This window comes from Cydia strobilella, chromosome 10, assembly GCF_947568885.1.
Source record: "Cydia strobilella chromosome 10, ilCydStro3.1, whole genome shotgun sequence".
NCBI classification, from domain to species: domain Eukaryota; kingdom Metazoa; phylum Arthropoda; class Insecta; order Lepidoptera; family Tortricidae; genus Cydia; species Cydia strobilella.
Genome location: NC_086050.1, coordinates 8,654,951 through 8,667,926, shown reverse-complemented (window position 1 = coordinate 8,667,926; position 12,976 = coordinate 8,654,951). Strand labels below are relative to the sequence as shown.

The following is a 12,976-nucleotide window of genomic DNA, read 5'->3' as shown; positions in this document are numbered from 1 at the left end:
TTACGCTAGATTAAAAACGTAAACGTAGAAAATGTTTAAACATCAACTATCTAAGTACTTTTACGCAATACCAGTCCAAACGCGATGGGGTTGCGGTTGCGATATTTTATTACAGAATTCCTATGACCTTCCTACTGCATCATCACTATCATCAGATCAGTATGAAGAATCGTAATATAAGGTTCTTAATTTAAATAAATGTAATTAAATAACATTAATACAGTGTAAATATTATAGCTGTAGCAATAAATTTTTATTGTTTTGTTGAAATCAAATTGTTAAATCTTAAAAAAAAATTCGGAAAAACTATATATAAGTACCATAATTTGCTTCGATTACATAATCTCACATTTTCCAATGTCCTTCTTTTGATTTAAGTAAACTGTTTCCCCGCCGCTTCCGAATCGCTATTAATTTGCTTCATTAAACAGGAACTCTGACACCGCTTAGCAAATTATTTATCGGTGAAAATCAACCCCAAGGGAAATTCCAACACATCGATTAACAGAGCTACAACTGTTGCTATTCCCACCAGGCGAGGACGAGGGTATTAGGTACTTAATAGTACATTATTTCAGAGGCCGGGAAAGGGTAATTCCTGGAAGAGTGTCGATTTTGTAGGACGACGCGAAGCGGAGTCCGACTGAAAAGATGAATCGACGAATTGCTATTCTTGCCGAGGCATATATAGTGTTTTTCTCCAAACATGCAGGCTATAAGGTAAAATAATGATTATTTGAGCAACAAGCATCACTCAAATCGAACCTTCACATCAAAAACGTCAATAACAAATCCCCTCTTTAATTATTTTTTTAAAGTTTAAGGCACAACTTATTCTGCCATTCAGTACCATTCAGTATCCGTTCATTCAATATAATTGTGCAATAAAAGCTGTATGAACACGGATGAGATCCTTAAAAAAAAATATATAAGATATTTTATATATAGACTTTCAAGCCATTTCCGTCAGTAGAAAAAAGTGCCAACCAAATTCCCATAGAAATTTTTTAATTTCGTGACTTTTCCTACTGACAAAGTTGTTTGACAAACTATAACCTTTGATTTTATTAAGCAGTTTTCGCACCATCATACACGACGCACGACGGTCTTGTAAGAACGAGACGTAAGATCGTTAAGCTTACTATCTCACTATCCCATAGCTTAAAATGATAGCTGATTGGGTCGTGGTCGCGGCTATAATAATTGGCTGTTTGCGTTTTCTTTGTGGATACATATTTAAAAAAAGTAAAAAACAATACAGTAAGTAATAAGTTATTACTGTATTGTTTTTTACTTCCCGTCCAGTAGAATAAGACAGAATGGTTTGTTTTTATTTTTTTTATTTGAGTTTGACAATAAACTATTTTTGCTACAATAAGGTAAACATTTCCGAGCATATTGGAGAAAACTTAATTACATTTGTAACCTGTTTCTCCTCTATACAAGTTAATTATTTAATTGCACTTTATTTATTTAGTAGGTAGCAGATTTTGAATTATGCGTTGGTCTCTCTCCCTCATCTCGGTTGCGTCCTCAGCTACTGCTTTGGAGCCCACAGGCTTCGCTTTCCGACTTTTTCTCTTCCACTTAGTTCCGTCTTCAACATCATCTTTTTGTGGGAATGCACATGCCATGACTCGCATTAGGCGCTGGTAACTGAGCAGATTCGTTTATAAACTGGAAATCCAAATCGCGGCTTGTTACCAATACCAATAATATGAGCTTCTGAGGACGTAGCTATATATGAAATATCATGTGATCATCTTACTGTTGCTATTTGGTTAAGGAAAACATCGCGGGGAAACCTGTATCTGCTAATAAATTCAAATGTGTGCGAAGTTTTGATCTGCATCCCGGTTATGTGAGGACTATAGACCGAATACTCTTGTACAAAGTACAATAGGACCTGAATAAATGGATAAAGTCAGTAATCCTATTGCAGTTACTTAGAAACGAATCGATGATATTATTTTGACTAAGGAACCTCTTGAAATTGAATTCAGATAGTAGCATTATTTCTTAGTATCTCTCTCCGTATTTATAACCTAAGTAATTGGAACAGTGTGGATCGAAAACTTATTAATAAATACTTATCTAATAGGAACAGGCGATATTACTTCTCTGTAGATAAATAGAATACGAGTACCTACCTAAATAAAACAAAGTTGTTGTTCTTTCGACATTATTTCGAGAAACGGCCAAGCCACATATTTGGACTAAGGTGTAGAGTTTGTGAAGTTAGCTAACTCAAGTCAAGCTTCTAAGCTTGGCTCTACATGAGATCTGATAATAACTTTTTGACAGTGCGAGGCCATATGGTCGTTTTAGCAACATTTTACATAAAAATGTTTTTGATGGGATACCTTTGGACGGAAACTGTCGAGATATATCTCTATTTGGAAAAGTATTTGAGGGTGGCAGAGTTGATTTGATGCTGACTGTACAACCAACTGTCGCAATTCCCATCACAGGAGGCGCTCATTTGTATAACTTCATTGAAATTGTAACCCGCAGCAGCAATTGACTGCAGCTATTTATAGCTTCAGTACTTGTAGTAGGTACTTTATAGTACATTGTGCAACGTGGGGGGTAAGTGAAATATTGTACGAGTCTATATATTCACGACAGCTGCAGGCTGGAGTGAATTAAAGACTCGAGTAACAATGTTCTTACCCCCGGAGTTACACACAATGTTTTTCATCACACTTCCGAAGAAAAAATAAAATTTTAAGCGAAATCATTCATACGGTGACATTTCAAACATTCGTCCGCCATTTTGATTTTTTTTGGCAGTTTATACATCGAACACCGGCAGACCTCGTCGGTGATGGCGGGATAACTTGGACTCCTTCTTGACAGGCTGGCCGGATATAGCATTAAACAGAGACGAGTGGAAAAAGAGGGGGGAGGCCTTTGTCTAGCAGTGGGACACAGTGGGCTCTGAATAATAATAATAATACATCGAAGGCACAGACCCATCAGCATTCAGCCACAATTGAAAATTGTGTAAAAATATACCTACTTGGTTCGTATGAATTAGTGACTAAAAAAAAAAAGCTATCTCACGAGTGAGTTATAGCTTTATTTTTCAGAATCCATAACTCCCGCGGGAACAATATAGGCCTTTGTCCTTTAGTACACATGAAATAAGATCTTTTTCGAGCAAGTGTGATGAAAAATAATTTAACATCCGCAGCATAATCAACTGGACTATTTGGTGCGTCACGATGAACGAAGGTATCGCCATGAAAAAATATTAAATAATTTGGATCCGTTTTAGACGTTTTAATGAGATGTGTCAGTCGAGTTTAAACTTGGGCTACAGAATTGATTTTCTTTCACTGAAAATCTACCAAATTCTTTTGTTTGAAAAGCCAGTTTACTCACTGGAAATAAAGGGTTAAATCGGAAATCGTGGGTACGGAATCCCGAACATTACAGTCCCTGGTGGGATGTGGATGCAACAGACCCGTTCTTTTTTCGGTGGCAAAATCCTCGACTCTAACACTACGAGCTCTTTTTGTTTTCGGCTGATTGTGCTGTTTGACCCTTTAGTAGCATGTCACAAACTTGAAAATGTCACAAATTAACATTAAAATCTCCTAAACTCTTACACGATTACGATTCCTAGATGCACATGCTATCTTATGCTGCTTAGCGTGATAAATTCACATAAGGTAATGACATCAATTTTCACATTAACATGTAGGCACTTGTTTTTCTAGGTAAGTAGGTACCTATTGTTTTAAATAGGTAGAAACATGTTTTCCTGGCTGTTTAATGATCGTAGGATTTATATTGTCTGTACATATATCATTCACGTTGGCGAAGGTGACGTGCGATTTGAAATGGAATTAGTTTCCTTTCCTCTTTGTTCTCGAATTTTCGCTAAAACGGCAACAAAAGCATGTGTGAAATTGAACAGTTGAGGAGTGTCTTTTCAAAAGGGCTTATTTCTCTATGAAATCCATACAAAAATAAACCCTTTAAGTAGGGTAAAAGGGTTTATTTTTGTATGGATTTCATAAAGAAAGAAGCCCTTTTGAAAAGACGCTACTCAGTTGCTAGCGACCCCGGCGTTCGAATGTAAGCGTTGTGTCCTGACCGGCTATTCCTACAGCTTACCGAGTGCTGGCAAATTGAAAGTGTAACCGAGACCCACTTCTAACAGTTATCTACGTTCGAAGAAGAGTATACTGGTTATTCTGAGCAATTTGAGAATTAGAATCGCCTGCACCCTGTAAGCGAATATAAAACCCCTGGTCGTTTTTAAATTTAAAAACGTGGCTTGAGGGCGTTCCTTTCCGTGAATGCGGCACTGCACAAAGATTGCCGTGCAGTATTAATGCCGCTGGTTTTTCCGGAGTAATTTAAAGCCTGACGCACGATAATCGTTACAAACTGATAATTGGGTCAAAAATCTTTTTGTTGTCTTGTTTTTGACCACTGCCACGCTTGTATTTCCGTCTTCTATCACATAAAAAACCGGCCAAGTGCGAGTCGGACTAGCGCACGAAGGGTTCCGTACCATTACGCAAAAAATGGCAAAAAATCACGTTTGTTGTATGGGAGCCCCTCTTAAATATTTATTTTATTCTGTTTTTAGTATTTGTGGTTATAGCGGCAACAGAAATACATCATCTGTGAAAATTTGAATTGTCTAGCTATCACGGTTCATGAGATATAGCCTAGTGACAGACGGACAGACAGACCGACAGACAGACAGGCAGCGAAGTCTAAGTAATAGGGTCCCGTTTTTACCCTTTGGGTACGGAACCCTAATAAAAAAGTCTAGTGCTATCGCATGTCTTTCTAGATGTAGATTAAAAAAATATAATAATGTAGATTTTAAAAACATGACAAAAATTCAAAGCTAAATTTCATCTCATTCAAAATGCTGCACTCCGTCACATTTTTTGGGGACAAAAAACAAAACAACGAAAAGAATTTCGACCCAATTATTCTAAACAGTCAGCCATAATACAATTTACACACACTGCATTATTACTGACTTTTTTCGCAGCACCTCTTACACATATCTGTTAAAGTGTTTAGGTAGGTAGCCTTAAAACTTTCACATACTTATATTTGTTGACCCAGTCGGATTAACTTTATATTACTTGATTCTGCTCGCGACTTCGTCTGTGTACATTGATGTTGATGATTGATAAAAACTACTCTAGATATATCGTATTTTATATTGATATTACCCTTTATCGATTAAAATTTTATCTAAATCGGCTCAGTGGTGGTTTAAGCATGAAGAATTAACAGCCAGACAGACGGAGTTACTTTCGCATTTGAATATTAGGTAGTAGAGATGATTCATATTTTGTAGTAAATATGTCCAAACCTCCCAACCCATTTTGTGGAACGAAATCCTAAAGCTAAATAATACGTCATTCAGCCCTTTATCGTCTGTTCTTTGGCTTCCTCGCGAATGTAGGTAACACCTACATCATTACTAACTTTTTACTGTAGCAGCGTGGCGTCGCGGGGTAGCAGCTATGCTAGTGCAAATTTACCGCGCGCGTTAAGCCTATTTCAAGGTCGCGCAGCCGGGATGTTGGCACCTAGCCAGCAATCACAGACGACGCGGCGCCACTGGGTCATGGTGCACTCGTGTACCTACCTGTATAATTATCCTCAAATCACACATCTACGGGAAACGGAACGGCAAGATTACCAGCAACACATCCAAACTTGTGATGCATATTATACTTTGAATGACGGACTTTGATGAGCTCCGTGAAAAAAGCTATAAAATAGTTTATACCTTAAGCGCTATGAGCGTTAGACATGTACGTTTGAATTGGTCTTCTGTACTATGAATGATTGTCTCTTGACGTAGGTACAGTCGAAGGCAAAAATATCGATCCAGACAAATGGCTCAAAATATGTGAACACGACTTTATTGTCTAAGGTGTAAGAGCGTACACATATTTTTGAAACGTTGGGAATGTATATATATTTATGCCCTTGACTGTACAGTTAAACAAGGTCATGGTACTTTTGTCATTTCACATTAGGTATTTACGGGAAAATTATCAGCTAATACGTTGCCAAGTATGTCAACAACACTTACAAAATTGCGATGCATATTTAACTTTGAATGAAGGACTGAGAAACTATATGAGTCAAACGACAAAAATACCTATACATATACATATGGTGATATCCTTATGCTGTAGATACACTGGGTCTTTCACGCAAAAATGTGAGTTATACGTTTTAAAATAATTTTAATAAGCTAGCTAGCGACCACTCTTGCGAATCGACATCATGAGATAAAAGAGTTGTTTATTACAGATATTGGTTGATAATCTGCGCGACGTACGGTCAGCTACAGAGAAAAAGTACACCCGTGTATTTATTTCTGCAGCTGACTGTACCATTTCTCCTTAAAATGATTAGACATCTTTGGCGCTTCATTATTGAAAATGCAAAAACATGACGGTTTTAGTTTAGTTTCGTGTCAATACTGTAAACACCTCGGCGTTCCCGATGACATGACATGTACAACCAATTGACCTAATTCTTCGCGTCGTGCAATCAAGACGCTATTGTGATTCAAGCATGCGTGCCACACACAGTTTGCCTTGTCGCTCATTCATGTATTCACAGTCTGATACTGAACATCTTCCTGTCGAGATACAAAGTTTTTGCAACTCTCACGAGGCGGAATCGTTAGAGCCACATCAAGGCAGCGCGAACGTCAAACAGAATCCCTTGTAAACTCGAAAACTAGATTCATTAGCACTGTTTAGCGTCAGTCGTCGAATCCCGGTTGGCAGCCAAACGTGAGATCATCGAATTTCAATGTCGGTTCCATACGTAAACGTTTCGCCACGGTTATGAGCTCGAAGCATTAGACTATTTTTGTTTTATTGCTTTGTAAATCGCATTGATTGTTACATATTTAAGTATTAAATGAATTTGACAATGGACATTAGCAAGAAGTTCGCTTTATTATCAACTTGTCAGTCACAGAGATTTAGCTTCTAATTTGTTTTTTTTTTCTTTATATAGTTATGTTAGCGTTGTAGGCACTTTACGAAAACTAGTTTTGACTGAAAAATCCTATTTATAACTAGTTCTAACTAGGGAAAACGCGTTTTCACGTAAAACGGGGTTTTACGGTAGTAGTATGTCCTCTATTTTTGGCCAATTTTTGGCAATTCAAAACCAGAAATTAGAATAACTTCAATATTTTTCAGTTTTGGGATAAATAACTTTTGTTTTGGATGTATGACCTGTCAATATGTGTTAAGCTGCAGATTTGGTAGGTACGGTATGCTGGACACTTTTTGTTTTATCGCTTTGTAGTTCGAGGAACTCATTGATTGACACATTTTCTAGTATTAAATAAATGCGTTGGACGGTTGCAGAACTTGCAGATCACTCCGTTATCAACATGTCAACATCCATTACACTGCGAAATATTTATCAGAGCACTTTATTCGAACGATTTAAAAATTATATGGTACCAGTGTTAAAATCCCTCGACTGAGCTTTATTTTGCATTTTCTTTTCCATTGAGAACAAAGGGGTTCAAAGTTGAGTGACATGTAATGATATTCCGAATTTGTCTCAAAAAGGGCTACTATTGTACGCGCAGTGTTTGTGCATTAATGCTGTTAAATTTAGTTGTAAATTGCAAATAGTCACGCCGTGCCACGAGTTCGTGACCTTTGAATCCACTAATTCCATCGAAAATAGACTAATCGAGTGATAAAAAGTTTTCTAGTGATTTATTGAAATACCTACGAATTTACTGACGGTTGATAAAAATCCGCTAACAGTTTACAAACATGCTACCAAACATGCTAGCATTTATATTTCATCCACTCAAATCCATAACTCGATCGGCTCAGGAAACAAAGAACAAAAGGCCTTTAGCTCGTGCGCGTCTTTTGTACTTTTTATCAAGAGCTATAAATCATTTTAACTGTATGTCAATCGCAAATATTAACACCTATGATACAATTATGTATATACTAATTAGTGATTAATTTGTGTGATATATAGTTCGCTCAGTATGACGCACGGACCGTCGACCCCGGTTCGCAACAATCCATCTGCTCCTTTGTCCGGTTTCATTACCGATTTGTGGGCCGACAGCCTGACTCACCCGCTATCATTTTCCACTATTCCATATTTCTATACAAACAAAAGGTAATTTAAATGTAATTATAAAATCATAACGAAAGTATTTGGATTAGTGACTGGGTGAGGTAATTTGCGGTATTGAAAAATTCTTAAAATGTAAGCACAAGCTTGTTTTCATTGACCACTTTCATCGCAAGGTATGTTGATGTAGGAACATGTTACTAATAGACGGAGAGCTGGTAGACATTTTGGAGTAGGTCCTTGAGGCAAGCTGAAAATATGCCTGATACTTCTCCTATTACCCTATACCCTAACTCACCACTGCAGCATTATCTCTCTCCCATAGGACCTTCCATCGACGTCTTATAATTTGTATTAAGTATACACATACTCGTAGTATTAAAGCAGGTATCTGTTTTAAATTTCATCTCGATTCGTTCAGCCGTTTTGTGTGAAAGAATAACAAATGTCCACCTATATCTACATCCAACCATTAGATATAGTACCAGTACCTATGATTACAATTGCATATTGCTATAACTTGTCCTAATGATGAAGAATGAAGCAAAAATCCATGAATCTGAACTTAAGTATGTGGCAAAGTCGAATGTGACCCAGAATAAAATTCTAATTAGTCGACTGTACATAAAGTACCTACTTGCTTTAAATAACACTAATAACGAAACTATTTGTAGGTATAGTCTGTATCTTTAGGTAGTTAAATAAATGTAAACAATGTGTTTTTACATTTTCGGGTACTCGTAACATTTATCAGTTAACCGACCAAATAGAAAACTGCCTGGATCTTTTCCTCATCGTTCTGGCTTTAACCTATTTCATTTAATCGTATAATGTTTTCATCTACCCTCAAATGGCTAAATATTCGATCTCGTTTTAGGTTTTTTACTAGGGCGAAGTAATAGCAATTACACAACTAAATTACTATTGATGGTATTGATTAATCAAATCATCCCAATATATTCCTATTAACAAAATAGCACGATTATAGCAGCATTAGCAGCTTTGTTGTTACGCTGAGTAACTAATATATTTTAGTAAAACTTCTGTAACTTTTGGCAAATCGAGTTAAATTAATTGACTTGAAGAATTTTCTTGATCAATATAATACCTAATTGTGGTTTGTTTGCATTCGTTTAAATACCTAAATATACGCAGACTTATAGTAGTGATGGATGAGGTAATTAGCGGTGCAGATATATATAGGTACCTCTATACCGTACCCGTAAAAGAGGCTGTTTTGATTAGATTTATGGCTTGTCAAAACACTACCCTTTGACGTATATTGAATGGCGTCATTAACATTATGATTATGGATGGTATAGAACTGAACGACGTTATGATATTATTGGAGTACATTTCGAGACTCTTGGTATCTCAATAATGGGGCTGATTATTTGTTAACACATCAAAGAAGGCTAATGAGCTGCTCTTCAAATACCTAATGCTGAATGCTGGTAAATTGGCCAAAGTCCTCTTATTGGGCGCCGAGCCAAATTGCGCGCGATGATTGTCGGCAACCATACGGTTTTCATCTCTGAGTGCGCAGCCAACGTGCAATCGTTAACGCTCCGTAGCGCACGAAACGCAACTGTCACTGTCGCACTAGTGTGGAAGAGTCATAGAGAGAGATAACTATGATACGCTACGGAGCGTTAACGATTGGCACGTCGGCTACGGGGCCTGGTTCCTGAACGGTCCTGGTTAAAACGTTTTACTCAACCCAATCATGTATTGCGGAAAGTCTAAGAAAATTGTGGCCAATTTTTGGTAGAAATCACTTACCTTCGCGGCTAACAATAGCTCGTTTAGTGAATAAATTTGATGTGTGACCAGTATGGCATCGTAACAGATAAAGCAGTTCCTCATCGTGTCAGCAATTAAAACAAAATATTCGAGACACAGTCGCTGAGATAACGCAAGAAATGTGTGAAAATGTGATGAAAAACGCGATAAAAGGGTTCACATCTGCCATGTTGCTAGAGGTGGACATTTGTCTGACATTATTTTCCATACTGTTAGAAGTATTTACTTAGAACAAATTAAATTATTTACAGAAAATACTTTAATTTGTTTTTATTTTAAGTAGAAACACTACCTCGATCGAAATTTCGACCTATGCCGCTGTGGCCCAGAGGCCGAATGGCACAGGCACCTGCCGCGATAGCAGAGGACGCTGGTTCGATTCCAGCCTGGGGCACTGGAGGGCCTTGATCACTTTTTCTTAGTATATGACATTTATTTCAGTTTATTATTTTCCATGTTTAACTGCAAGCCCTAAATACTATATTTAACAAGGAATACTTAATATATTTTATATTTTATAGAACAAAATTACAAAACTAAAGTGTATACCTATTATTTGGCCACCCTGTACTACTCTACAATTTACTAGGCTACTTTTACAACGATAACACATGTTGAATTTTATAACTAAGTCTAGTAAAATAGATTAGCAAATGAGCAATTTATCACAATAATGTGGATATTAAAATAATATATGGAAATAATACAAAAATACAGGACCTGAAAATTTAATAAAACTATGAAAACGGATTATATCGCGTATATCGAATTTATAATACATCCCGACGTTGCAAACCCTTTACAGCGTTCGTGGTCAACGGGTGACTGAGGAAAAACTACAAAGTGCAAAAATACCCACATACAAAAAATAATGAACCATAAATAATGAACGAACGCTGTAAAGGGTCCGAAACGTCGGGATGTAGTATAAATTCAATATACGCGATATAATCCGTTTTCATAGTTTTATTTCATGAGTATCTATCGCGGTAACCGAAGACAATATTCTGGAAATTTGTTTTTTTTTTTAACTTCTAAAAAGGAAAACAGTAAGGGTGCCATTCGATTGGATGTCTATCAATTACTTAAATAATGATAAACGAACATTAACATTTTAACTTTTTTGCAAATTTTTATAACTTTCTCGGTAATTCTCATCCAAGAGAATGTTCTCGAGAAAGTGCGGAAATTTCCAAGAATTTCGGATACATACCTAATATCATAGTTATACTAGAGCGGTACTGTCATAGTAAATTTTGTAACCCCAGTAAATTCACTGCCATCTGTCGACACACTTTAAAACTAAAAATGAAGATTTATAAAAATACGATAAAATGTATTTAAATATGAATAAATGATTTTTTTGATTTGCATTAATTATTTTTATGATTTTGACCCATGTTCTTTCACTGATATGCGTTAAAATTATTAAATAACAAACGAAACCGTCAACGCCATCTATACGACAGTAGGCCAAAGCTAGTGGCGCCTTCTGATCGAGAATCAAATTTTCTTGATTTTCGAGGCACGTTTTTTCCTTAGACTGTATCCATCTATTACGGAGTTATATCTATCTTTGCTAATATAGACGATACAAACCAACATTTTCTCTCTTAAATAGACGTCTCGCCCGTCTATTAATCTAATAAGCTTAGTGTTTTAAACATATTCTTTATATAATATCACTGAAAATTAATACTCCCTCGTATTTGTCTGCATTATACAAAGCTTTCCATTAATTCCTCTTTCAGGCATAGGCTTCGGTATGATCTACCTCCCGTCAGTAGTGGCCGTGGGCTACTATTTCGAGGCACGGCGTTCCCTTGCCACCGGCATCGCCGTCTGTGGCTCCGGCGTTGGCACGTTCAGCTTCGCGCCGCTTGCCGCCATCTTGCTCAACGAGTTCGGCTCGTGGCAGAACGCTAATCTGCTGCTGGCTGGACTGATTCTGAACTGCGCGGTGTTTGGAGCGCTTATGAGACCGCTAGTCTATCCTAAGGTGAGTTTTGACAACGCTGTCGAGCTTCGCGCCGATTGTCGCCCTCTTGCTCAACGAGTTCGGCTTGTGGCAGAACGCTAACGTGCTGCTAGCTAGACTCTTCTCTTCTAACGTTCATCTGATACTGAACATTGCTGGCTGGAATAATCCTTAATAGTCATGTGTTTGGAGCGCCCTTGAGCCCACTCGTGCAGGCTCAGGCTCATGTAATCCAAATCGATGTGCGTTTATTTACCCCCATGGCTAGTGTTTATCTTAAACTGAGTTGTTCTTATTACCTCCAATACCGGGTGGAGTTCGGTTTTATCATCAACGTTACTTAATCACGGCCAACAAATTCGGCTATTGCTGCAGTGTTCCACTAAGTTTCAGTAGCGGAATTAGATTAAATTGTCAGTCCTTGATCTGATATTTGACATGATGTAAATTACCTTTTTACGGGCCCATGCCATTTTAAATCCGTTTCTCACATTTCAGTCATCTGGAGAGAAGCCTCTCCTACAACGCATGGCGGAAGAGAAGCGACTCCAAATGGAGCGCGGCTCCATCGGCGGCTCATACTTCGTGGTCCAACTGCCCGACGGTACTATGGAGAAGAGGCTGAAGGTAATGTCGACCTCCAACTCACTAACCGGTCGCTTTGGGCAGCATGGTAAGGGTCAAGTGACGTCAGACCGTCACAGCTTATACATACCTACATTTGTATAATTTACCGAACTCATAATCATAATTATTTTAACACTACTGATACTAAGAGGAAATAGAGGGAATAGAAAGTCATAGGTTCGTAGAAAAAAACGTGCTTGTTGAAAATAACTACTGTTAGATCTTTTTCAACGATAGATTGCTGCGTTGACAGTTCAAGAAACCAAAGCAAGTTTCTCATCGTCAAGTTCGTTACACATAGTAAAGAATTCTGGCAACAACATTGTACAGTCCTCTCAGAATGACATTAGTTTTTCGGGTAAAATCGGACATAATCGCGTAACAGAAAATGACAGCCTCTTACTGATTTAGTTGCAATCCAACACCCAAAGAGTGCAG

At 37.5% G+C, this 12,976-nt stretch overlaps 1 protein-coding gene across 6 annotated transcripts in view; it reads left to right on the top strand.

Moving 5' to 3' along the window:
• LOC134744554 (monocarboxylate transporter 3) overlaps nt 1–12,976 on the top strand; it is a 71,124-nt gene that overhangs the window by 40,088 nt on the left and 18,060 nt on the right. For all 6 annotated transcript variants that reach the window (XM_063678386.1, XM_063678387.1, XM_063678384.1 and 3 more), the window contains exons 4-5: nt 11,685–11,932; nt 12,410–12,538. In XM_063678386.1, coding sequence (XP_063534456.1) covers nt 11,685–11,932; nt 12,410–12,538 — 377 coding nt within the window. The remainder of the gene's footprint in view (nt 1–11,684; nt 11,933–12,409; nt 12,539–12,976) is intronic.